The sequence below is a fragment of the Sebastes fasciatus genome, chromosome 20 (genome assembly GCF_043250625.1).
Source record: "Sebastes fasciatus isolate fSebFas1 chromosome 20, fSebFas1.pri, whole genome shotgun sequence".
Taxonomy (NCBI): domain Eukaryota; kingdom Metazoa; phylum Chordata; class Actinopteri; order Perciformes; family Sebastidae; genus Sebastes; species Sebastes fasciatus.
Window position 1 is genome coordinate 10,680,616 of NC_133814.1, and position 27,708 is coordinate 10,708,323.

The window sequence follows — 27,708 nt, forward strand, 5'->3', positions numbered from 1 at the left end:
GTCCTGATTGGCTCTCTCAACTCTCCTTCCCGGCGTTTCTATTGGTTGAGCTGTTTAAAGCCTCTTGTTGATTGGACGCCACAGCTGCCAATCAAATAAGATCCCCCCATTTAAGGGGAAGAGGTCTGATTGGCAAATTAGACTTTCAGTCTTGTCACGAGGCTTTGTTTTGATGATTTCATTGGATGAAGCGTTTTCCTTAGTTAATGCAGAGCACACATCCACGACCCTGGGAACCATAGACTTAACTGCTAAACAAATTTATCTTGGTCTTATTTGACCATATTTAAAGATAACCCCCCCCCACCACCCCAAAAAAACATATATATATAATATTTGTTTGTGTCTTAAAATACTGGTGGACATTAATACATCAGTAAAATATATATATTACATGCATGGTTGGGAATACTTTAGTGAACCATATCATGTATGCTGATGATCTTGTGGTCTTTAATCCAAGTAGCGCTGGTCTTCAGCAGCTCCTCAATGTATGTTCTGTGTATGGTGTGGAACATGATATCCAATACAATGCCAGTAAGAGTGTAGTCTTGATCTTCCGAACGAAGGAGGACAAATGTCTTAAATTTCCAGACTTCAAATTGTCTGATAACACTCTTTGTTTGTAATAAGGTAAAATATCTTGGACATTTCATTACTGAAGGCATGACAGATGATGATGATATTTATAGGCAATGCCGCAAGATGTACGCACAAGCAAACATTTTCTTACGGAAGTTTGGTATGTGTTCAGATAGAGTGAAGATGTTTCTGTTCAGAGCATATTGTACACCACTGTATACAGCCCATTTGTGGTCAAACTATAAAAAGCGAGTTTACAGAGACTTCAGGTTGCATATTCTCAATGATGCAATGAGAATATTAAAAAAAAAGACCAAGATGTTCCAGTGCAAGTGAAATGTTTGTGTCTGCAGGCATAAATACTTTTCAAACTATATTAAGAAATCTAATGTACAAATGTATAGGCCGGTTTAATTACGTTGAGAATGACATAATCTTGCGGTTGTCTAACATCAGATTTAGCACTACACGGTACCAATCACAGATGTGGAGGCACTGGTATAGTTCTTTATATGTAAGGTATTGATGTATGTATATATATTTTAATATTTATATTCTTAATATCTTTTAATCATGACTTTGTATAGTGCTTCCTGTATTGTAATGTATTATATGTAATGTATTGTTGTTGTTTTTTTCTTTTTTTCTTATCTGGACCTTGAGTCTGCAATAAAGTTTGAATTGAATTGAATTGAATAAATTTGTCTAACTATAATTATTATTATTTATAATTATTCTAACTATAATTATTACCTTTAATCTGTGTCATACAGCAATATGAATTCATTACTGATATAATTATCCATATCAAAATATAAATGTGTTATAAATCCAGAATACCAATTTATTACTTACATATTTAACTTAATTATATTGACTATTTGTTATATTTTCTTATATGCGCAGATTACTATTTATAATATACAATATGCACCTGCAATACAACATGCAATATATACATACAGACATACATACACACACACATACACATACATATGCATATACATATACATATACATATACATATACATATACATATACATATACATATACATATACATATACATATACATACACATACTGTACATATACAGACGTAGGCAAAATTGTTGGTACCCTTCCGTTAAAGAAAGAAAAACCCACAATAGTCACTGAAATAACTTGAAACTGACAAAAGTAATAATAAATAAAAATTTACTGAAAATGAACTAATGAAAATAAGATATTGTTTTTGAATTGTGGTTTAACAGAATCATTTTAAAAAACAAACTAATGAAACTGGCCTGGACAAAAATGATTGTATATATATATATATATATACAATATATATATATATACTGTGCGTGTGTGTATATATATGTGTATATATATATATATATATATGTGTATATATATATATATATATATATATATATATATATATACACACAGGCACAGTCAGAATTATAATATATATATGTATATATATATATATATATATATATTATAATATATATATATATATATATACATATATATACATATATATATTATAATTCTGACTGTGCGTGTGTGTATATATATATATATATATATATATATATATATATATATATATACATATATATACATATTTCCCTTTACTTTAAATAGTTTAAGTTGTTTGTACATCATGTTGGAAAGTCCGTGCACATTGCAGTAAACCCAGGAGGTCTAAATAAAGACAAAAACACTGAGAGAGATTCACGTTATCAGTCTAATTTGTAAATCAGATATCAATCGATTTTTTTTTTTCTTCTTCTTCACATTTTCTGAAAACTATTTCCTTGACGTCACGGTTTCCGTGCGCGGCTCCTTTAAGGTTGCCAGGGGTGACGGGCTCACATGTCAGAACGAGGAGAATTGACGTCAGAGGCGGCCGCTGATTGGCTGTCGGCTGGTATCCGGTGGGGCAGCGGTCCAGAGGGCTCGGGAAGAGAGAGAAAACCGAAGCGAGGAGGATCTGCTGGTTATCTGGTACGAGCTTTAAGAGAAATACCATCCATCCCAGAGTCGCTATCAGAGGGCGGGCTCGGCAGCACACATCACAGTCTTTCTTGTGAGTATCGTGCGCTCTCTCAGCCGCTCGGTTCATATGACCTCTGGATAGGTTGAATATGTTTCCTCCGTCTCGTTTGTTTATGATACAGCTCAAGATGGCGTCATCTGAGAGGAGAGCTTTGCCTTTGCACCGAGCCAGCTAGCTAGGCATCACACTAGACTCACTCTGTAGGCCCAGGGTAGTTAGGTTAACATGTATTAACCACACATGTAGTGTTTAGTGGTTGTTATAGTGTAAACTAGGTAGCTTTTCAGCGCGAGTGAGTTCCTGTCAGCCTCCTCTTGAAGCCTTCCTGACCTAGACGCTGCTACAGACAGACAGGGCATCTTCTTCCTCACACTGTCTCTAAAGGGCGATACTCACTTTGTAAACCGTTAGATGCTTTATATTATCCTCCATCCTGCAGCATTTACCCTCGTTGTCACTCATTCAAGCAAGGTCATTTGTGCATCGCAGTGTTTTCTCTAATTTAATTGACTTCCTAGTAGACAGCAGCAGAGGTGGTGCTGCTGCAGCTCTGTAACTGAATTAGAGCATTAAGCATGTTAATTATACACTTTACCTCAAATATCTCAAGCTAAATAAGACTTACTATTCTTAATGTAAGGCAGAAGAGAGCCCTGTTGCCCTGGATCAAGCTTTTAAGCATGTTAATTATGTACTTTATCTCAAACTAAATAAGACTTACTATTCTTAATGTAATGTTGTTGGGCAGCAGAGGTGATGCTGCTGCAGCTCAGTAACTGAATTAGAGAATTAAGCATGTTAATTATGTACTTTACCTCAAATATATCAAATTAAATAAGACTTACTATTCTTAATGTAAGGTAGAAGAGAGCCCTGTTGCTCTGGATCAAGCTTTTAAGCATGTTAATTATATACTTTTACCTCAAATATCTCAAACTAAATAAGACTTACTATTCTTAATGTAAGGTAGAAGAGAGCCCTGTTGCTCTGGATCAAGCTTTTAAGCATGTTAATTATATACTTTTACCTCAAATATCTCAAACTAAATAAGACTTTAATGTAAGGCAGAAGAGTCCTGTTGCCCTGGATTAAGCTTTTTACTTGGTGAATGCAGAGCGACACATCAACGACCCTGGGAACCATTAGACATAACTGCTAAACAAAGCTATCATGGTCTTATTTGACAATTTTTAAAGGTACAAAATATGTTTTTATTTAGTTTGTTTTAACTTGCCTTTATGTAAATTGTTTATTGGTTTATTTTAAGTCTTAAGTTTACTTATAGATTAAATTATTAAACCTGCGGTAGGTAGAAAGTTTTTAGCATAATTGGGACTAAATAAGATTTGCTATTCTTAATGTAAAGGCAGAAGAGCCCTGTTGTTGGGTTAGCTCTTAATTTATCCCACCTGCTCCCAAAAACAGTATCATTTGTCACCTAGTTTATTCCTGTGTGGTAGGTTTAGATTAAAGCAAGCCTGCCAAGTTTCCACCATGAGTGTAGTTAATTGCATAAAAGCTGGTGCCAGCCTCATCTTTGATAACATGGCTTGTAATCTCCCCTGGGCCTAGTCAGATTAGAAAGTATCCGAATCCTATTATCCTGATGCACATGCATGATACACTTGCAGGGGGACAGGATGGAATCGGTCCTCTTTTGTTCACTCATTTTACTTGTCTAAAAAAATTGTTGGTTACACGAGGCCTTCCTGTTTTAGACTACACGGCTAGATCAAGCTCAGAGCCATCCGAAGAAGCTTATATCACAGAGGCCGATCACATGATCTGGGATCTGTCAGGCTATTTTGCTCAGCAGCAGTATTGTGGGCCCTGAAAATGTTGAAACCCCAAGCATTTGCTTTTTATGGTTTTGTTCTGTTTCACAGTGGATTGATTCACCATTCGTCTAAAAATCTAGGCCTCGTGTATGATACTGCCTCTCTGATAGAGGGCTTCTTTCAGGCTGGTGGAAAAGTTGAATTGTTTTGAGTAAATAAACCCAGGACAGACAGGGTGCCTGTCCTAGTTTGTTGTCTGCGGTCAGATATGTGTGATCACATCATATGACCAGTTTTCACTCCTGACACTAAGGAGAAGCATTCAGGCTCCTTAGTGCCAAAACAACACCCCACATCTCTCAGTGTCTTCTCACTCTGGCTCTATTTTTCTCACATTCTCACGTTTTTTTTCTTCTGTCTGTCCGTTCCTCATCACGACACACAGTCACACACCCTACTCTGTGTTGCTTTCTGGTAATCCAGCGACTCCACGTTGTATAGTGCAGCGATGATCTGAAGTCCTTTCCACCCCCACCCCCCGTTACTGTCCACTCTCTCTCCAGTACAAAGGTTAGAGGTCACAGAGCAGGGTTGTCGTCATGGCATCTGGAAGTACGAGCAGCGAGGAGGAGCGGAGCCTGAGGGAGTGTGAGCAGTATGTGCAGAAACACAACATTCAACAGCTGCTGAAGGACTGCATTGTCCAGCTGTGCACCTCCAGGCCGGACCGGCCCATGGCCTTCCTCAGGGAGTACTTCGAGAGGCTGGAGAAGGTTTGTGTGTGAACTTTTTTTGGTTGTCCTTATTGGTCAGTAGCATTATATACTCCCATATTACACCAGGCGGTTACTGTCTCATAAGCCAGACAATATTTGGCATCATAAACTGTATTTATTTACATTTAGTCAGACTATATTTCCTTTTTTTTATTTCTCAGGCAAAAACAACAACACATGACACAGTGGATGTCATAGATGAAGCGCTTTCTCAGTCATTTAGCCTGAAGCACTTTATTTTTCTGTGATGTCATCAATTACGTTTGTTAATCATATTTTGAATTAAAACTTCTATAACTTTCTAACTTTTATTTTTTCATTATCGTGTCCGAGAACAGCAGTTTGGCTAAGAAACACGCAGCAATAACGAAAAAAAACTGTAACATTAAGCGCAAGTTAATTAGCTTTCTAACTGGCATGAAATGTTTCTGCACATTTATGCGCATGACATTTTATTATTTTCTCTTTTCAGTCGTTTTCTGTGTGTTGCTCGCTCTGCAGCGGTGCATAGTGAACAAAACACTGCATTACAGGATTGTTGTATAGTATACACATGCATGACTAGATGTTGGAGTGTACACATGCACTTGGATCAGACTTGCGGAAGCCGTGTTTCAAAACCGAATGCTACATTTACTAAAAAATATCAGTTTAAAACAAAGATAGGCAAAGTTAGTGATGCTTCAAACGATTCATTAAATTAAATTAAAACACACAACTGCACATACATGAATTGTGTGCAAAAGACTTCTTGAAACTACTGCTTGTATGCTGTCAACAGCTAGAAAGATGCACTCATAGCTAGATTCTAGCTAACTAGCTTTTTAATTCAAGGTTGGATTTATTCTAGAATTATTTCATCCTTTTATAATTTATCAGATTTTTTTTCAGATGCTCGCCTGACGGTAACCTTTAAATCGTCTTTTAGTTGTGTTTTATTGAACACTTGCTGGAATGTAGTTTTCATTGAAATCTTATCTATAGGTTTATTGTTCTTTGTGTCTGTTTATGTTACTCTGTGTAGCACTTTACTGCACAAAAAGTGCTTTTATAAGTAACCCATGACCTAACTTTGGAGTACTGCAGCAGCTATAAACCGTGTTGTTCTCACTCCGTCCCCTCCCTCTCTCTTCTAGGAGGAGGCCAAGCAGATCCAGAACCAGCAGAAGGCAGGCAGTTCCCGTTCAGACTCCCGCGATGAGGAGGTTTCTCCACCCATGAACCCCGTGGTGAAGGGTCGCCGGCGGAGAGGAGCCTTCAGCGCAGAGGTCTACACAGAGGAGGATGCAGCCTCATATGTCAGAAAGGTAGACAAAATGCACGCCTGCAAACAGCTACAAGAGTGTTGCAACACTTAAATCTACATGAACGATCTGATGCTATCAGTTTTATGAAACGTTGTGACATCTCTGTGTTGCTCTCTAAGGTCATTCCAAAAGACTACAAGACGATGGCAGCCTTGGCCAAAGCTATTGAAAAGAACGTGCTCTTCTCACACCTGGACGACAATGAGAGGAGGTACCTGTCTTAAACAGTATTGTTTTTTTTCAAGGTCTTTATGAATAAAGTTTTGATGACAGCTGATCAACTCACAAATCTGCTCCTTTCCAGTGACATATTTGATGCAATGTTTCCAGTCACCTACATCGCCGGGGAAACAGTTATTCTGCAGGGTAGGTCGACATCTTTTCAGTGTTTAGTTGAACAAACGTTTATCCAAATCACTATGAGTAATAGGAGTGCCATAAAAAAGAATAAGAAAATAAATTTGGAAATAAAAAGTGGAATAAATAAGTAAATAAATAAATGTGGAAATATAAAGACAAAATATAAAATAATAATTATAAGCATTTTCATTGATTTATGTGTTTGTTTATTTCAGTATATATTTATTTATCCATTTAAAAAAGTATATATTTATTTATTTTTTTGCATATAAATTACTAATTTTGTTTATTTGTATATTTACAAGCAAATATTTATTTTCATATAATGCCATTTATTTATTTGTATCCCTTTGCTTTTCCTTATTCTTTTCCCTATTGCTTTTGCTATTCCTTGAAGGGCCAAGCTGTCAATCAACTGGCTTTGGGCGGGCCTTCCTGCCCAGACTAAGTAGTCACTTCCTTCACACATATACTCTATACTTTTATATTTCATTACTTCTCTTTATATTTCCACATTTATTTGGTTATTCTTTTACAGATTTGTTTTTGTTTTTATGGCACTTCTATGTCTCCATAAATCCTAGCATGTCTTGGTGTGATGCTAACGCTCTTGTTGTATGCACCCAGGTGACGAAGGTGACAATTTCTATGTTATCGACCAAGGGGAGATGGATGTGAGTATTGGATCCTCGTCATGATGTACAGGAAATGTTTATGTTTTTTTTTCTCAATGTTGCATTTTTAATACCTCGGTTTCTACCCCTCTAATCTGTCAGGTGTATGTGAACAATGAATGGGTGACCAGCATCGGGGAGGGAGGCAGCTTCGGAGAGCTGGCCCTGATATACGGCACCCCGAGGGCGGCCACGGTTAGAGCCAAGACCAATGTCAAGCTGTGGGGCATCGACAGAGACAGCTACAGGAGAATACTTATGGTAAGGAGGCGTTTTATTAGTACAAAAAATTGTTTAAAAGTTTTACGCACTTATATACTAACAAAACTATCTTTCTCTTCAGGGAAGCACTTTGAGAAAGAGGAAGATGTACGAGGAATTCCTCAGGAAAGTGTCCATTTTAGGTGAGTTAATTTTTCAAATCGGCCTCATCCCAAAAGTTAAAAATAGAAGAAGAAGCAGCACGTTACTTGCGTTCTGTGCTGAGATTAAAATAACCTGAAAGAGCATATAAAAATATCCTGGTTCAACCTTTCAAATGAGTTGTTTCTTTTCAGGGTTGTCTGTCATTTCAGCTGACTCCTTTCTTCTGTGTTCTTCCCTTCCTCAGAGTCTCTTGACAAATGGGAGCGTCTGACAGTCGCCGACGCCTTGGAGCCCGTCCAGTTTGAGGACGGACAGAAGATTGTTGTGCAGGGAGAGCCTGGAGATGAGTTCTTCATCATCTTAGAGGTATACACTTGATCACTAACTTTGTCTCACATACACACACACTTGCCTTCAAAACACGCTACGTTTGTCACAATACCTGAATTTTACCTTTTGAACTCGGAAGTTGAATCAGTTCTATAATCGACTGTTGGCCTCGTTACGTCACTTTAGAAAGTGTTAATGCCGTTTCATATTTTCAGCTCTTTCAACTAAAACAACCTATGTGTTGTCTAAACATACGCGCCCTCTTGTGGTGATGTGAAACATTTGCCTCACCCTTAACACGTATTTGATCTTTGAGCTGAAAAGGTAGTCGGTTAACTGATTGGTCGATTAACAGAAAATTAATTTGCAACTATTTTGATCATCAAATAAATAATAAAAATGTAACAATGTGACAAATACTGGCTCCAGCTTCTCAAATACGATCATTTGTTGCTTTTTTTTGGTCTAACATTCTGTTGGTTAGAAAAAATAAAACAATCTGAAGATGTCACCTTTGATGGATTTTTTATTTTCTATGATTTTGATGATGATTTTTTTTTTTAATGACATTTTGTAAATCAAATAATAAACCAATTAATCCATAAAATAATTGGCAGATTAATCAATCATGAAAATAATCCTTAGTTTAAGCCCCAATTTGATAAAAAAAAATCATAAATATTAAATGTATTCTTGCTTAATGGTACTAAATGGATTAAATGTTAAGTATTGTGACAGAGTCTGCATGCATGAGGAGATTTCACTAAATTACGTATAATGTCTGTATTTCAGCTTCTTATGTGTTAAGTTCTTTAATTGATTGAAAACTTTATCTCAATATGCCATTTGAATGTGATGACTCTAGGGCCCCTAAAAATGAATTGTTATAAAAGTGCTTGATTCATGACGATTTAATGAATGTTATATATATATATATATATATATATATAATATTATTATAATATTATATATATATATATATATATAATATTATTATAATATTATGTGATTAGTTAATTGCTTAGTGGATGAGTAATTGACTTTAAACTCACCTTTATTATAAAGTATTGACAATTATTTCAAAACCTGTTTGCCTTTAAAAATTTACTTTTATGGTGATGATTTTTTCTTCTGATACAAAGTGTTCATGTAACTAAAGTCAAGAGATGAACAAGATGAAGCTGCTTGATCCAAACTGATCTCTGTGTGTGTGTGTCTCAGGGTTCTGCAGCTGTGTTGCAGCGTCGCTCAGAGAACGAGGAGTTTGTGGAAGTGGGGAGGTTAGGACCCTCTGACTACTTTGGTAAGAACTAAAAACATCATCACAGCGGTCTTTTATTTCATTAAATTAAATTATATTGTTTTGAGGTGCTAAAAAAAAATAACTAATGGCGCTAAACACATGATAAAAATGGCATTCTGTTACTATGTGAGGTTTTAAACTGTGCGTGTGTCTCTGTGTGTTCTTCAGGTGAGATCGCTCTGCTGATGAACCGTCCCCGCGCCGCCACCGTGGTCGCCCGCGGCCCCCTGAAGTGCGTCAAGCTCGACCGGCCTCGCTTCGAGCGCGTCCTGGGTCCCTGTTCGGACATTCTCAAACGTAACATCCAACAGTACAACAGCTTCGTCTCGCTGTCTGTCTGAAGGGGTGTCTCTCTCTCTCTTTCTCTCTCTCTCTCTCTCTCCCCACCTCCCTTCCTCCTCCCTTCACCCTATACCCTCTTTCCTTCTTTTAGACCCAGGGTCCACCAATGCAATTTGCTTTTTTTGGTCACTTTCTTCTTTCTGTTTCGCTTTTCTCCCTTCTTTGTTTTTCCCTTTTTACACACATTTTGTTGTTACCACCCGTCACGCCGAGGTGACTTTTCAGCCATTCACCAGCGCTTGTACCAGCTGCTGTACGCTACCTTGTAGGCACAGTTACATCACTTGTTACCTATGTTATATATGTATTTTGCTGGTTACGCTTTCTTTTTAGACTTAAACACACAAAGCAGGATTGTTAGGAAAGACATAAGGGTCTCAGACTTGATGAGACAGGACAATCAAACTTTACACGGCGCTTTTTGGTGAATTTGTTACAGATTTCTGTTGTAGATTGAAGTAAAGAGAGGACTCCTTCTTCCCCGTTAAAGAGTTTCCTTTTTGACATCAGTTACTCTGATTAGATATACAGCGTAGAGCAGAGCCTAGGTTTCCAGCTACACGACGGCTGTGCTCCATTTGATGATTTTGGTTACCTTTTTGATCGGCACGATGATACGACGGCGAGTCTGTTTTGCTTAATGCGAGAGAGCTTGTACAACTTTTCATTTTATTGTGCAGCTACCAGGCTAGTGCCAAATTGTTGATTATTGTCAAGACGCAAAGATGCATAGCCGTGGAAATGCAGCGCGCGTTCTGTTTCCCTGACTATTTGGAGCTCCGAACAGGAAGTAGTTATTATTATTATTACCCTTATTGTCCTCTTTAATCGGTAGAACGACCATACAAGAACTGCCTTGACTACTCTGAGGAAAAAAATAAATAAAAAAAAAAGAAAGGAAAAAAAAAAGTATTAAGTGTATTTCAGTATTCAATTTTTTTAGTATATACCAAATAACTTGGTCACTCTTCTGCTATGGTTTGTAATCAAAATGTTATCATAGTATAGTTCAAATCGATCATAGTTATATTATTATCATTGATTAAATGATAAACTTATGGTTTGGAGTGATGGTGATCTTAAAAAAATCTGTTTAACTGTCTTTTGTAAACACTTATTTTTCCATAAATTCTATTTTAGGTGTCCAGTGCCACAAAGTAAATAAATGCTTCTTCTTGTCAAACCGACAAAAAACAGTATGTAATCGTATTGTGTAAAACGTCATGGGTTTTTAAAAATAGATCGAAATGGGTAATTCCAGGTTTATTGAAGTGAAGTCTTGAAAAAAAAAAAAGAAGGTGGTTTATGGATTTCAGGACATCTGAAGTATTTATGTATTAAAAAGCATCGCAGGTGAGCTGACGGGCAGAGTGAGCGGATATTTATTTAAAACTAGTGTCATTGCTTATTGCCTGTTGAAAAGGTGGCTGTCTTTTCATCAGAGTAGCTTGTGATCTGTTCTCTATGCTTACTTGGCATGATGTTTTAGGCATCCAGTGATCCGGTATGAATGGAAGCGTGTATTATTAAAAAATAAATCCTGCAGCTGCGTGCAGAAGCAGGAACTTTGTCAAATATTTGGTTTGTTACTCCCTAGCTTAACTGCTTCATGACTATTTAGATGGTATAAAATGTTTTTGTTTTTTTTGTTTCTTTTTTAAAAAGATCTTTACCAAATCACACACTTCTGGATTATAGGCTTAACTCTTCATTCCTGCCTCACTTGTCTGTTACCAGAAAGAAGTCATATGTGTTTCCGTTTCGTCTCAATCGCAGCAAAATGCGCTCAGAATTGAGATTGTACGTCCAAAAAGATTTGATTTTGGTGCCGATTGCAGGGTAGTCAGGTTAGCGAGAGGAGTGTTTTGTCAATGGACATGAGTAATATGTATGTTACTTTACAGTTAAATTGATCATCTTCATCTGATCCACAGGAAATGACTCCGTTAGGGGGGGGGGGGCGTGGGCTCGACTCACCTTTTATCGAAATCTTGTTTTTCGTGTAAATAGCAGCATCATCGGTTTTAGTCCAAAAAAAAAATGTTTTTAGCCACACTGCAATCGTCCCGGTTTGCCTTAGCTTACCTAACCTGGGCTTACGGTAGTAGTCAGTCACTCCTGCTAGCCCGACCCTCCAGTGAGTTTGTTAGGCCCGCAGCGCAGAGGAGCTGCAGGCGATCAGAGGACCATTCTTTTTCTATTCTACCCTGTATTCAGTTTGACCTCCTGTATGTGCAAAGATGTTTATCCTTTTGGTATAGATTGTTCCAGATGGCAGTTTAAGCAATAAAAAAGTAAAAACGATTCAGCTTTGTCTCAGGTTTCGTCCTTTAGGGTTTGCAGCTTTGACTGTGTTACTGTGCTTGTAATGGTGGCTCCAGTTCAGGATGCTTCCCAGTTAAGTCATTCCCTCCTATGACTTTAACTGGGCTTTTGATAAAAACTAATTTAAATGATGTGGAATTGTTTTTTTGAAAGACTAATATTTGGTATAGAGGGTGTTAAAGGGGAACTCCAATATGTTATTTCCATGGCGAAGGAAAAGTTCAATCAATATTTGTGAACATGAGCTCCTCTCTCTGAAGCCAGAAACCAGAGAAATAAGGGCGTTTTCATATTAGATATGATGGATCTGTTCCGTGCCCGAATATAATTTCCCCCCTGCTGCTCCGCTTTCACATTAGTAATGTTGGTCCGTACCCGAGTACACTTGCGTCATCATCCACGTGTATTTGTTGATGTTGAGATCAGCTGTTCTAGTTGGGAGCATCATAAAACATTCAAACCTCACAGAAACAAAATAACAAAACATCATTGTTAGTCTTTCCAACAATCACCAACTCTGGTTTGATCAAAATAAACCCTTATTTCACACTCCGCAGACTATTAAATTAGCTAAATGAAATAAACATTACTGAACTCTAATGCCTACTATTGTTTATATTTGAAGGACCCTCTCGCCTGCCTTCCTGCTTTATCACCCATGGCTGTGCAGGATGAGATCGGCACATGCTGCGCGCAGTTACAGATTTCGGAGGAGACCAGCGGCTTTCAAAACTACTCGCTGACTGCTAACGTTACTCGTGTTAAATAGCGGTTCACTTCCGTGTTTTTGGTACACGTTGCTTTCACACCTGATGCGAACCGTACCCGAGTACACATGAACTGTACTCGAGACCACCTTTTCAAGTGGACGGATTGGCGAGTACGGTACGGAGCGTTCACACTTATCGAACAAACTGGTCAAGTGTCCTCGGATCCGGTTCCCGGTCCCTGATGTGAAAGCACCCTAAGTCTCTAACTTGTGACGTCATAGGGTATAAAGTCGGGAATTGCGAGTGATTTTGTGGACCTGCAGGATGTTTGTTTTCTTTTTTTATACCCACATGAGCTTTATTCTATTGTAGTGTTGTCAGTTGTGAAACAGAAAATGTTCCCATAAACTCAGAACGATCCCCTGGGTGCTCTCAATCTGTAACATCTCTCCCAATTCATTGTCTATGGAGCAGCTCCACACTTTATACCCTATGACATCACAAGTTTCAGTTTTAGCACTCTAGTTTTTGGATTTGGGAGAGAGATGTTCATGTTTGCTGATATTTTTGGACTGTCTTAGACCATAGCAATAACATCTATACATTTTGAAAATGGGCGTAGTTCCCCTTTAAAGTGACTCTGAAAACAGATGTAACATGACATCTGTCCACCAGGGGGCGACATGTCACTGCTCTTTGTAAAAGCCTGATGATAATTGGTATTCATTCCTGCACCAAAACCTATATATAGTCTAATATATTTAAATCTATACCCACATTTTTGAAAGTTAACCTTTCCTCCATTCCTCTTTTGTGAACTCTCATTATTTTAAAACATGCTTTGTTTGGTCAATAATACTCAGTTTTTCCTTTTAAGAGGATTTTTATGACTTTAGACAACTTAGGTCATTTTTCCATGCTGGGATATTTTCAAATAATGAGCAGAAGTTTTAAACTCAATTATTAACAATTGTACTTGGCTCGGGGGAAACTACAGACATTTGCCGATTTGAAATTGTTGCTATTAGTTATTTGGAGTTGGAAAAGTTCAGTGTGTTCCTTCATTTCCTAATCTGTCATCTCTGATTTTCGACAGGGGTTTTAAAAAAAAGTTTATTCCTGTTGCTATGTCTTAGTGGAGATAAACTGTGGTATGAAGGTATTTTACCTGCGGTGGGGAGCACATGTTATTATCCCGCCGCTTATCTGCCTCCCTGCCTGATGTCTGACTATATTTGGCATCCCAAAAATCTCTTAAAAATACCTGTGGTTATTCCTTTTACTTTACATCACACGGAGACCTGGAACGTATCAGAACAAATCAAATAATGAAGGCCAAAGACGTTCAGAGGAAAACACATTCACAGATTTACAATAGGAAAACGTTTGCTTAGTTCAGAACTATTAGTGGTATCAAATGTAGTCCTCAGTTGCTTTAGCTTAGCCATTGGTCTGTCTCAGCCTGTTGTAGTTGACAGTGATGTGGTAAAGCTGGTTAAACACTCCGATGACACGGGAGGATTACAAGTCTGGAAAACGGGGTGGAGGAAACTAAATGGCTGTTTTAGTAGGTAGCAGTTTTTCTCTCGCACATATTCACACTTCTGTTACTTGCAGGTGATAATTTCTCTTCAAAATAACTTTATTTTATAATTATAACATCACATGGACACATAAATCTTTAATAATTCACCACATTAATTCGATAAACAACTGATCCAGTGCATCACAGCTCTCTCTTATGAATATTAATGCTGGTTTTGATGTGTGTGTGACAGCGAGAGACCGCCTATAGCTTCATGTATCAAAGAAATCTCCTGTAATCCTTGACACGTTTACTGTTTTTTTGGTGTTTAATTGTTCCTTAAAAGGTCTTAATTTAAATGCATCAACTCTAAACCTAACCTGATGGTGTAGGTGGACATAAAAAAGTGAGAGCCCTGTCATAAAATGCACCCTTGGGGGAATTTATGACCATGAGAGAAACAAAAGGAAATAAAAGGTACGGCTCCCTCTGTGATAGGAATCTGAGACCAGCAGTGATTCAACCTCCACAATGAGATTACTCAGAAGATTTCAACAGCGTCTTCTTCCATTTATGGCTTCATGTTCCTTAAAACCCATCTGAGCCTTGTTTGCTCACTGCAAACTTCATCTTGAAGTCTTCATGTGGTGCAAATGAGCAGCTATATATACAAAGAGGACCGATGACCCTTTGACCCTGTGTTACCTGACCTTCTCTGTCTCTGTGGCGGTCTGAGGTGTCTCTGTGGATTTGACAAAGTCCTTGGCGATCACATCGTCCTCGCCCAGCCTCCGGACGCAGCGCTGGACCGCTCGGAGGACCTTCTGTAGCCTGCGGTCCAGCGCCGAGAGGTGGGGCTCTGTCAGGATTGGCTGTAAAGGGTCTCCCTCCAGGGACTCCCTCATCACATCGCTGAGTCTGAACTCTGGTCGGGCCAGGAGCTGGAGCCGAGACAGTGTGGAGCGCTTTATCCTGACGAGAAAGAGAAATTCATTTTCCTCCCAAAACTACTCATAACGTATGAATTTCAAATGTGAATCCACAAACAAACTGCACTCTACTTACATGCAGCACTGAGTTAGTGGAGCCAGGATGGACATCTCATCTTGAGAGTGCTTCCCAAACCTAAGCACAAGACGTGACAAGGAAATAAAACCACACTGTAAACAATTGCTGTTAATTTACATCAGGATTTCAACAGTATTAACCTGTTATTGCTAAAAACAGTGCTTTACTGTTAATACAAAAGAAAACCTGTTAAATTACGCTCATAGGCCGTTTTTTAACTGAACTATAATGCATTCTTAAAAAAACAGCACTTTACTGCTGATCAACTGTCTAACTGTCTTTGCATTCTGTGCTTGTAGCCAGCTAGAGACAGACATTTTGGGAAAAGTGTCAACAAGTCTATTATTTAGTGTGACTATTCCTATGTCTGTAACCTGCTAAGTCAATTCATCTAGGCAAAAACATGTTTATTAAAATGTATGTAAAAAATACAACCTAAATAGTGCATTATCAGTAAGATAATGTAAAAGAAAGGTGAAAAACAGCTATATAATGTATCTTTAAACAGTAAATTAACTGTAAAATACTGTGAAATTAATAAAAAAAACAGTTCAAACTGTATTTTTCATTAACATTACAAAACTGTAAATTTCAGCGTCAGTATAATAATGTTAATTTTACAGTAACATAAAGGCAACCCTGCTGCCAGTTCTTTACTGTTATTTTACTGGGAAATTCTTAACAGTGCACAACGGATAATTTCACAATAATTTATAAAGCTCTGTGACATTTTTTGTCTCACCCTCTGGCGTTGTCCAAGTGGAGAAGGAACCCTTCGTCCCCAAATTTAGTAAAAATCTCGTAGTGGTGTCTGTCCATGTTGCCTGTAACGTAGGGACAAACACTTTATAGAAAGATTGTTTCTGATGGTAAAAGTTGTGTGAATAGTAGGTGATGTAACATACTTGTGAGGAAGTCAAAGATGGACATGTCTATGATGTTGAGGAGCCTGTTGCCTGAGTTGTAAGGATACAGCTGCTTTATGGTGTCACAGTAGAACGGATTCACTTCCCACCTTTAAAAAAAAAAAAAGAAAGGACATAAATGACATCATGTTCAGAGCTGTTTACTGCATTTGGATGTTTTGACCAGATGTTTGAAACAATTTGAGCAACCTAAAATTACCCTCTCAGTTCATTTAGATTTTGAGACATTATTATAATGGTGAAACCCGCTCATCAGATTTGTGGAACAAAACAGGAAGAGGCTGCTGTTTGTTTGGTACAAACTGATTTCATGGTACACAAAAATAGTACACGGAGTAGCAAAGAAAGAAAGAAAGGGTAAAATTAAACAAAGCACTCTTCCACCGCTTTTGTCCCCAATTAGAAAAGCCTTTGACCAAAGAGATAAACATCCGACATGATGCATTATCAACAAGATTTATGGGAAATCTGGTCTTTTATTTTATTTTGAATATACTTGAATTTACAATCTGACTGGAGACCACCAACTGTCTCAACCACAGCTGGATTATAGTCAGTAAAAGACAGTAAATTTGTACCATACTGTACCTTTAACCAAACCATTCTGGTGAACATATGTTCAGCAACATCCTTGCTACATCTATTTATATCATAGAATAAAATAAAATGTTATTCTTCCTGAGTGTACAGAGGTTTGGGGTCTTACTCTTCTCGTCCGGTGAAGGTGTAGGAGCGGATCCAGGGGTTGGGGATGGAGATGCGTGGAGCGATGCTGAGGCCGGGTAGGTAGGCTGACAAGGAGCCCTCCAGCAGGTCGGGGCCCCCGCACACTGCGTACTCCGTTTTACACACGTACAGGCACTTGGCAAAGAAACACGTGTTGTTCGCTGTTGGGGAAGCAGCGCGAAATGGCGGAATGCAAAATGAGTGTTAATGTTCACATACAATTACATGCTGTTTGATCAACTCTGCCTTTTCCCTCCAACTGAAGAACATCAAACCAGAAACAAAATAACTCACTGATAGGCTTAAAGGTTCCTACTGATACTGATGCAATGTGTTGTTTGCAAAGATATTGGAACATACTTTAAAGTCTAAAGTGTTGTAAAACATCTGATATTGGCATGATATAGAATAAACTGCAAAAATGGTCTTAATATGGTTTCACCCTTGCCAGGCGTAACAACACCTTACATTTATAATTGTTTGGCATACAAATATGAAATGAAACAGGGAGGGGGGAATTGGAAAGCTATACAAAATATTCACTAAGAGCAGCTCCATTATACAAATATAGAAACTTCAAAGATTCCTCAAAAAAATCTATAAATCCCAAACAAACAACACAAGCTACAGGACACATGAAGCGAATAGTTTGACATTTTGGGAACTATGCTTATTCGCCTTCTTGCCGAGAGTTAAAGGTGCTCTATAACAGTGGTTCTCAAACTTTTCTACACCACGTACCACCTCAGAAAATATTGGGCAATTATTTTTCCTGGGGGGGAATCACTCCAAACAGCATATTATTAAGAACATTACATTATATGCAGGGGTTTTTGAAACATACAGGACTGACTGTTTTGGGTAGGAATGTTTCCATTAACAAAACTTAACTAAACAGAGAGTCCCCCAGCATGCCAAAATATAAAAACATGCACTGCAGGTCCAAAAAGCCCTTTTTTTCGGGGGCAGGGAGGGTACAAAGTACTGTACTTTGTTATTGTCATCTATAGTGGTCGTTTGCATAAAAACACACATTCAAATGATATTGATTATTTAAATATTTGCTTTGATTAAAAAAATCTTGGCAAGCTGCTTAGAGCTAGTGTTAGGAAGTTAAACAGGTCAACATTTTCTCTCTAATATCTATTTTATATTGATGTGAAAACATCTCCTTTAAACAACTGTATTCAAGTTTCTCACCAAAAACTACATTTTATGAGATTACATTTGAACACATCATGCTAACATTGTAATTTACCTTCGCCCAATAGTAATTTTTCCTGAGCCGACTTTGAACACCTCATAACAATAACTCAATGGCACCTCCGTTAAAGTTCGTATCTCCGGTATTTAGCCAGTCAGGACTGTGCTGCCCACCAGCTGCTAACAGCTAACGTTACTAACTCTCCTCCTGCTGATTTCAACACAGATTTTTTGTTCACAGTGTCCCATAGTTTGAGAACCACTGCTGTATACGATATTCGGAGCATTAACATAGCAGCAAACGACTTTTTGCTACGTAAAGATATAGAGGAGTAATGTCTATCTGAGCCTGAAAATGAAGTCACTCTCCCTCTGTGTGTGTTGCATTCAGAGCTTCTCTTTGCTTTGTTGACATAGCCAGGCAGGCTAAGTGTGCCTTTTAGTGCATGTTTGTGCATGTGAGCGTGCCCCACTGGCTAGCTCACGTCCACCACTCTGCACTGCTCTTATACAGCGGTTACAGCTGATAACGCTCTGTTTCATCCATGCAAAAAAACAAAACATCAAAATGTCAAGTTGTATTTTGTAACCCTATGTAAGACCATGATTTATCATGTTTCCCCCTGCTTCCAGTCTTTATGCTATTTTAAGCTAAGTGGAAGTTAACTGTCTGTACCGGTTAGCTTCATACTTGTAGTGTACAGACATGTCGAGAGTCTTCTCGTCTCACTCTTGACAAAAATCTCCAACTATTCCTTTAAAAGAGACCTGCTGGTTCTTTACCTGGCGAGGTGAAGAAGACGGCTCGTAGGTCTTCGTTGTGGGTGACTTGGAGGACTTCTCCTGTGACGTTCACCAGTCTGCCAGCCACCGGCGGGACTCTCCGGAAGTCCAGGACCCTAAAAAACAAGTAGATGAGATTCAGAAGAAAACTCTAATAGTTTCTTGTGTCAGGAAAAGTTTACAGTTCACACAGTTCATGCTTACATAAATTTAATGTAAATGTAATGTGAACCCTGTCAAGATGATGGTATCCTTATCTCCGTCTTGCCTCGCCTCATTTCACAGGAGCCTGCGGTTCATTTTCACTGATGCTTATCAATGAATGTAGCCTACTGACAGTCTCCACGCTGTATAATTTAGCTGGCTGTGTTCATACACACCATCAAGAGCTTATACCTCCCCGAGGGCCATATTTCAGTCTTGTCTCGCAAGCAGTAATCAAACAACAATCAGGGTGTGAAGCTGAATGGCTGTTTCTCAGATCGTCTGCGTTCCCCAACTGCTGATTGCTCGCGATGATGATAAGGGTTGGCAGCGAACGCAGACACAACAGAGAGAGACAACACGCTGCCACGGATTAAAAACACACACCGCCATAAATTAAAAATAGGAGAGAGCAGAGAAATCATCTGTTTGTGTTTGATGAGAGAAACTGTTCATGATTCTTACACTTTAAAGACTTATAAAATATGAGCGGATATACTGTCAAATAATAATTATAGTGATTGTTTGAGTTGTTGACGTGTCACTCCTGTTTCATGTGGTGAAGCGATGACTTATCATTGTGTGTGGCTTCTTAATGATACCGTCTAGCGCAGACGACTGTGTTTCAGAGTGAATCACCTCACCTCAGCTAATGTTGTGCAATTAGACTAAGATGTGTGAGTGTGTGGGTTGTGTGCTCGTACAGCTATCTTTGTGGGGACCAATTTGAGTTTTAGACCTTCAGAGTGAGGACGCTTTTGGAAAGTGAGGACATTTTGGCTGGTTCTCACTTTGGGACCGTCAAGGGCCCGTTTAAGTATTCAGACGTGGTTTTAAGGTTCAGGTTAGAATTATGTTTAGGTTAGGGTAAAGGTAAGGGCTGGGGTCAGACATTTAGTTGTGATGGTTAAGGTTAGGGTAAGGGGCTAGGGAATGCATTATGCCAATGAAGGTCCTCACAAAGATAGACGAACAAGGTTTTGTTTGTGTGTGTGTGTGTTCTGGTGTTTGCCCATAACCTGTGGTTTATACTCATCAGCTAGTTTGGAAATCATGGGCTGGGCAAACATGTTGCAATCTTTGTGTAGGGTGGGTGGTTTATTTGTCAGCACCTGAAGGCGTAGTTTTAAATCATAACTATTTGTTGAAAAACCATTTAGTTGTTTTTTTTAAATGATTGCATTCTGTTTCTGTTCATCAGTGTTATGCTACTACAAGAAGGTTTACAATCTACTTTCATCACTGCTCTTCTAAGACACAATAACGCTAGCGTCAACATGCTAATATGTTCGCAAAGCAGGTATAATATTTACCATATTCACCATCTTAGTTTAGGATATATTAGCCAGTGCCTGAATGGGACCAACAAAAGGTGCCAGAACCTTAATTCAGCAGTTGCATGACATAATCATTGCATGTGTGTCTTGGATATATTTATATCTATACGTATATCTTGGTAATATAGCCCAATTCAAATGTATTTTTGTATGCATTTCATTACATACAATAGGCCTACATACACTAACTAACATAAACGCTTTTTATGTAGCTATTGATGCAAATCAAAACCAACTTAAAATATGATATCTTTTGGCCTACAGATGAAATTGGATAATGAGAAGGCATTTTCAGCACTGTTCAGCACAACATTAAGCTATATGTTTACACAGAGAGGTTTACGCAGGTTTTTAGGGGTACGCAATAAGAAGTTAAGGTACTCGTGGACAAAAATCTGACGTACCCGCCCATTTCAGGCACTGTAATTAGCACTAAACACGAAGAACAGCTGAGGATGATGGGAATGTCATTAGTTTTGCAGGGATTTAAACCTCATTGTGGCGCTAAAGGAAAAGTCAGGGGATCCCCAAAGTCAGTAGGATTCATCCTCTGAGGACAATGAATGTCATGGCAATTCATCCAATAGTTGTTGAGATATTTCATTCTGGATCAAAGTGCTGGACCGACTGATTGTGCCATCCCTACAGCCATGCTGCTGGGGGGAAATCAAAAGTTTAATGTATAAAATTTGATGATAAAGCTTTTTATGTGCTTCTGAATTGGTCCTAATTTAAAATATAGGTATGTTACACTGCTGTTCACAATTATTTAACAGCACTGGGAGCCATTAATAACTCATTTTTACTTGCTTCTTTACTTCCTGTTTTTACTTTTACATTTGCGTCACGTATTGTCCGTTTAAAATAAAGAGCCCAAAGAAAAACATTTGTTGCACTTCAGTATGCGCCAGAGCCATAACTAGGGCCAATAAAATGACAGATGTGCAACAAAAACTAAAATTACCCCCAAGCACCACTGCGGCATGAATTCCCTCAGAGATCTCTTAAAATACACTGAGTGTAACAGAGATGGTAGTAAAACAGGAAGAACAATGAAGTGATAATGAGCATTATGAGTGAGGAGGAGGGGGGCTGCACCTGTCCAGGTGAAAGGCTGCAATCTCTGCATTGTGTCTCTGGAAATCAACAAAGTAGAAGAAGTCTTCTGGAGTCTCCTCGTCCCTCTGCTGCCTGACACACACACACAAGACGTACATAGTGATCAAGCTGCCAGTGAGTATATAATCAACACGACAAATACTATCATCTTCACAAATACTAGATGATTTAGCCTGACGTAAATTAACATAGGACATGACGTGAGATAATGCACTGTAATATACGGATTGCAGAACCACAGAGCTATACTTCACCTAACACTTCACCTTCACTGACCTAAAATCCATTGATGGTGTTTGATATAGACCAGTCAAATGTGGATTCAGTCCTCACCTCATTGGTTTGAACATGGCTTTGGCGAAGTTTTGCATCTTCAGAGCCAGTTTCAGGTGATGTCCGCTTGGCTTCACAACTAGAGCGGAGAGACAGGAAGAGAAAGAAACATTTCTTTTACATTAAGTATAATCTTGAATGTCAGCTTGACGAAAGGAGACGCTGAGTACCAGGTAACTGAGTCAGTACATGAGCTGACGTGTTGCTTTTATGCGGGTTTCTCCTCGTGGCAAACAGACATTATCAAAGCTCCTCAAAGTTCTCCATTTTCTCCACCCATCTGCGTCAGTGTAGTTAGAACAATTTGGATGTGTGCAGACAGGCGAATACATGCCGCACGGAAGCCCCGCGAAGAGCCGTGTCTGATGGTATGACGTTACTCACTGTTATGACGTTAACCTCGCGGATGCGGCAATCATAAATCACGAGTGAGAGCAGTGCAGAGCGGCGGCCGCGAGCTAGCCAGTGGGGCACGCTCACATGCACGTACAGCCGACCCGGCTATGTCAACAAAGCATAGAGAAGCTTGGATTACAACACACACAGAGGGAGAGCGACTTCATTCTCTGCTCAGGTAGACATTACTTCTCTATATCTTTACATAGCAAATAATTGTTTGCTGCTATATTAATGCTCTGGTTATCGTATAGAGCACCTGAGGCCAGTTCAAACTGAAACACTTTCTAGATCTACCAGTTCGGTGAGTAATTGGGGGGTTGGTCACACAGCTTGCGTTCCTCTCTCTCTCTGTCTGGCTGTATATTATGTCACAGCAGTAGGCCAGCCTAACCACAAACACACCTTCCCCCTGCTGCGCTCTGTCTAACTCCAGGCTATTAATAGTTAACAATCATATAAGATTCACAATCACTACTTTTTTGTCTGGAAATGAATCAAACAGGACCAAACTGGCGTAAACAGCCTCTCTGGCCGATGGACTCTGTCGCTCTCTGGTTACTGAAAGTCTTTTGAGGTTAAATTTAAATAGAAGGGATGATTTGTTTTGTTGCATTTCTTCTTGGCAGTGAATGATGTTTGTGTGGTCGGCCACTTCGCTGTGCTGGTGAGGCACAGACAGGACAAAAAGCAGTATATACAAAAATATGTGTAAGTCTGAAATACTCTTTTCGCCATCCAAATTTGTTTTAATGTTCCTATTTCGACATGAAAAAGTATCCAAACAACTGGCTGCATGACTGCTCCATCCGGCATGTACTGTATGATCATTTTTGTTACAACAACATCTATTAAAAGTAGCTTTTTCCATTAATTATCCATCCATACATTTGCAGCTTTGGCTTGCGTGCTGCTCAGTAGTTCAGTAGGAGATAACAGCGTAGGTGGCGGCTGGTATGTAGGTTGAAGCCTGGAAACATTGGCTTTCCTCACAGCACGCAGACATCAAACATTTACTGTAATTAAGAGCTCTGCCTCTGAACACAAACGCATGCCTGCTTTTTTTTTGCCCCAGAGCAAGTGTCTTACACAGACAGACAAATCTGGATTTTGATGCCAAATGAAAACATGAATCCTCGCTATCACAAAGGCGGCAGTGTGTTTGCCTCTGACGGTACCGCCGAGCACAGAGAGAAACAAAAAGAGTGAAACAACGGGTCTAGTCAGATATCGAATACAAAGAAGCTCAAAACCCAAACAGATATAGAAGCTTCGTTGACTAACCTTGGGTGCAATCACATGCTCCTTTTAGGGCTTTCTCATCTTGAGTGTAATCTGTAAGAGATAAAGGTTTGTTAGCTCATAATTTAGCATTAAAAGTGTTACATATTAGTATCAATAATTCATCACCACAAGGATTTGGACACATAGCCAGAACATTAGCCTCCCTAAAAGCCTCTATAGTCCAGAAAACTGCTCTTTTACTTTATGGCACAAAACAGAAAGTAAAACCAAATGGTGGCTACATACAGATGATACAGATCTATCCATCCATCACCTGAGCTGACGACCGTCATGCTCTGCATGTCCTTGAGGAGTTGTGGGACAGCGGGGTCATCGCGGGAGTACAAAGCATAGCGGCTTATTCCCAGGTGGAACTTCAGCCAGCTTGCGTCGGGGTCAAAGGTCACCTCATGTTCAGTCACACTGACGTTGGATATAGCCGCTGCCTCGCTGTAAAGCTTCATATGTCTGAGGAGTAAAAAGCGGCCCAGAGGTTAACTGTAGGAAATGAATGTGATAAGGGATATGTGTTTTCATACATGTTCTTGCTACAAAGTGCAGAGGGGTTGTGATTGGCATGTTACATAAACACAAATGAGGTAGCTGACTAAAAGAGGGTTCTCGCTCTGCTCTTGCTTAACCTGGATTGCCAAGCTTTAAAACAAATCCACGGCTTGGGAATCACTTCTTACAACATTTTGTAACGGCGGTATTTTATTTTGGCGAGACCGCAGATTTGGAGCGGTATATAGTGCCAGAAATCCAGGCACAGGTTTTCTTAGCAGCAGCAGCAGCAGCTCTTACAAGGATGTGTTTGAAATGACAGAGGATATGAGAACTACACGGGGATACAGGCATTTATTGAGTTTATTATTATACACACTCTGTTTTATAACTTCTTTTATTTGCCCATTTCCCCCTGTAGCCCTATTTTGCATTCACGTATAGAATTTTATTAGTTGTCTTATGGGCTCTGTTGTTTTTTAACAGCAGTTGTAACAACATTTTGAATTTCCACAGCCTCTGCTCCTCTCAAATTCTGAGCAACAATAATCTGAGACCAAAACAAATAAGTCTGTGGTGAGACAGCGGCACCACACTACCAGAGCTGACCGCACTGAGTGGGACGACGGTCATCTCCCAACCCAAACAAACTCCATCACAGGCTGCATAGAGTGTAGAGATAATGCTAAAGCGAAGGGCTATAAATATGAGCCATCAGTCAGCCAGCTAGCGACAAGTGACAGATTAAGGTAATCAGGACAATGGACAAGTGCAGACCACAGAGTGTAGTCACACGAAAGACAGCAAAGAGGAACTGGACTATTTCAGTGGTGATTTCTTAACAGTTGACCAGGACATTTATTTTAAGCTCGTTTCCTTTTTCAGCATGAAACCTGTTTTCAATGTTCATATCAGCAGTCAAAAAGGTGTGTTTGTTGCAGTGTTGAGATGCTGTTGCAAGATTTTGCAACTCTTAAAACAAGCCTTTGGGCTATCCATTGTTTTTGTGCACATTCATAAAAGGCACCAGGGAGAGAGAGGAGATCCATTGCTCATATTTCTTCTTATTTTTCCACCGTGAGAGCCCAAAATCTGTATCTCTCGAAGGGAGTGCACTGCGTCGGGATAGACAGACAGCCTCACAAGCCAAGACGGCTCCCGCAGATTAAAATGGGCTTTGGCGGTTTTAAATCCTTGTTTACCTTAAAAGAGAGCGTGCCAGACGCGAGCTCTCAGCGTGACATGTTTGTGAGGGTTTTCCGCCACCAGCCCCGCTCGACATTGGACTTTTGTGACGCACATGACTTGTCTACACATCCTGATGTTGGTTCTGTGGGTGTACATCTGTTATCATGAGCACATGCACAAGTGTGTTTGTGTGCGTGGATGTGTGTTTGCGTGGTGGGTTTGGCCGTGGTGTCGGCGACCTTGCCTGCCCCGTGACCACAGTCAAGCCCTAACGCGCCCTTTCACTGCTAGATCTGTCAGCCAACATGCTCCTCTTTCACAATACAGTTGAGTAAGAGAAGCCATGTTTAGACCATTGTTAACAAGTTGCAAAATAATTTGCACTGTGGACAAAAGAAGCAATGTCTAAAATGTGAAAAATCAAGACAACTGACCTTTCCCAGCGTGACACCTTCCTCTTGTAGTACTCCATCAGCTGCTCCACCTGCAGCAGCCTCTCCTCCGGCCCCAGCGCCGGAGTCTGGATGTTATACAGAGGGTGAGCAAATAGCCTCCCCAGCTTTGAGCCCCAATCAGTGGGTTCAGGTGTGGTACCATCCAAGGGTGCCGCAGAAGTCCAGTTGGAGAGCTGCGGGGTGGCGAGACCCCCGTGCCTGGGAAGAGTGAGGTTGTTGTCACCGCATGGGAAGCAAAAGTGTCCCGACCCTTGCCCCACGCGCCGCAGCTTTGGCAGGAGGATGAAGTAGAGGTCGGCGGAGAAGATGGCTGTGAGGGTCGCGGCTAAGAAGAGACGGTCTCTCCTCATCATTGAAACAAGAGAGGAAGGAGAAAGCTAAAGGAAGTCCTGACTGTATGTGCTGCTCCAGAGAGTGCGAGGCATCACTTGTAGGCTGCTGCCTCCAGTCTCCCACACAGTCAGCCAGGCAGAGGTTGGTCCAAGTCTGTCTCTTTCTCTTTTCTATCTGTGTGCTTCAGTCTGTTTCTTCCAGCCTCTTCTTCTCCTCCTCCTCCTCCTCTTCCTCCTCCTCCTCCTCCTCCTCCTCCTCCTCCTCCCTTGGCAGCGACTGAAGAAAGAGCCGAGCCGAGAGCGAGCATGTGTTTGCAACAGTCACTGACAGTTTGGCTGCTTCCAGGGACCTGCTGCTCTGAGGAATGAGAGAGCGAGAGAGAGAGTGTGTGTAGGTATGTACACAAGCATCAAGTGACAGGTAAGTAGATTGAGAGTGCAATGAGGGCGTTGAAAACACACTCTGAAGAAGCAGAAGTCCTTGAGAGCAGGAAAGGGGTGGAGACAGTGCACTTCTTCTTGTCACAGCAGATCTGAATGAAACCACGTCCAGCTGGCGAAACCACTCTGATGCAATGCATGTGTGTGTATACAGCTGCAGATCCAAGTCCAGTTTTCATTCAAGCTTGTGTGTGTGTGTGTGTGTGTGTGTGTAAGTTGGCTGCCTTCCTCCCCAATTTTCTGGCAGGGGGGATTGTGAGTGTGTAGAATTACAGGTGTAAAAGTGTGTGTGTGACTTGCCTCGACATCCAGAGAAGGTGTGAGAGACGAGATTCCCTTCCCTCTGTCATCTTCCAGTCTCCTCCTCATCGAGTAAATTCCACTTTCACTCCTCCTTCATCTCAAATCTTCTCTCCTCCTCCCATGCTTCAAACTTTCATCCTCATTGCTCTCTCTCTGCTGTCTTTTCTACCTCTCTCCTTCCCTCTCTTTTTCCCTCTCTCGTCTCTTTCGCCACAGACCTCCAGTCTGTTTCGCTCCAGGCAAAAAATTCCCAGCTGCACTTTCCTTCCTGTTGCAGTTTTCCCACACATGAATCCCTCGCTTTTCTCCCTGTCACGCTGATCTACGGAGAGAGACGCAAGTACAGAAAAAGGCAGTTGCTGGGGTCTTGCACAACTTCAAATGAGGAAACACGCAAGGGAAAAAAATCTCCCCTCGTTCACAGGCCACCTTTTCTTTTACTCTCTCGCTCTCTGATTCCTGCAAAAACATACAGTGTATAAATTACGAACGCTGCTTGTTGCCCCGTCTAAAAGCCATTTACACTGAAGCAATGAAGATCTCACAGGGCATTTCCCAGCCTGCATCTGCGTTGTTGTTACTGTGGTATTTTAGAACATCTGTCGTCTGTTTGGGTGTGTGTGTGTGTGTGTGTGTGTGTGTGTGTAAGTCTGGCAAAATTACGCATGAGTGTCTGGGAGT

General features: G+C 40.0%; 2 protein-coding genes across 7 annotated transcripts; one reads left to right on the top strand and one right to left on the bottom strand.

Annotated features, from left to right (window-relative positions):
* Window positions 1-2,435: 2,435 nt before the first annotated feature.
* Window positions 2,436-12,169, top strand: LOC141759116 (cAMP-dependent protein kinase type I-alpha regulatory subunit). Of its 4 annotated transcripts, none has more exons than XM_074621114.1 (12): window positions 2,436-2,577; window positions 4,971-5,180; window positions 6,320-6,490; window positions 6,610-6,701; window positions 6,795-6,856; window positions 7,248-7,298; window positions 7,478-7,524; window positions 7,627-7,785; window positions 7,868-7,928; window positions 8,135-8,256; window positions 9,442-9,523; window positions 9,692-12,169. In XM_074621114.1, exons 2-12 carry the CDS (start codon window positions 5,007-5,009, stop codon window positions 9,862-9,864), a joined length of 1,194 nt encoding a protein of 397 aa, XP_074477215.1. In that variant the 5' UTR covers window positions 2,436-2,577; window positions 4,971-5,006; the 3' UTR covers window positions 9,865-12,169. The 4 variants fall into 4 exon arrangements, with proteins under 4 accessions (XP_074477215.1, XP_074477217.1, XP_074477214.1 ...); XM_074621113.1 differs by having other exon boundaries at window positions 2,490-2,659; XM_074621116.1 differs by lacking the exon at window positions 7,248-7,298 and having other exon boundaries at window positions 2,437-2,577.
* Window positions 12,170-14,524: 2,355 nt separating this feature from the next.
* Window positions 14,525-27,496, bottom strand: fam20a (FAM20A golgi associated secretory pathway pseudokinase). 3 transcript variants are annotated; one of them, XM_074621102.1, is made up of 12 exons: window positions 27,025-27,496; window positions 25,931-26,636; window positions 24,079-24,272; window positions 23,805-23,855; window positions 22,125-22,203; window positions 21,771-21,863; window positions 19,132-19,247; window positions 17,126-17,306; window positions 16,399-16,508; window positions 16,236-16,317; window positions 15,491-15,550; window positions 14,525-15,397 (listed from the first exon to the last, which is right to left on the bottom strand). In XM_074621102.1, the coding sequence occupies exons 2-12, from the start codon at window positions 26,302-26,304 to the stop codon at window positions 15,127-15,129; spliced, it is 1,611 nt and encodes a 536-aa protein (XP_074477203.1). In that variant the 5' UTR covers window positions 26,305-26,636; window positions 27,025-27,496; the 3' UTR covers window positions 14,525-15,126. The 3 variants fall into 3 exon arrangements, with proteins under 3 accessions (XP_074477203.1, XP_074477205.1, XP_074477206.1); XM_074621104.1 differs by lacking the exon at window positions 27,025-27,496 and adding an exon at window positions 26,746-26,985 and having other exon boundaries at window positions 25,931-26,641; XM_074621105.1 differs by lacking the exon at window positions 27,025-27,496 and having other exon boundaries at window positions 25,931-26,987.
* Window positions 27,497-27,708: the final 212 nt, after the last annotated feature.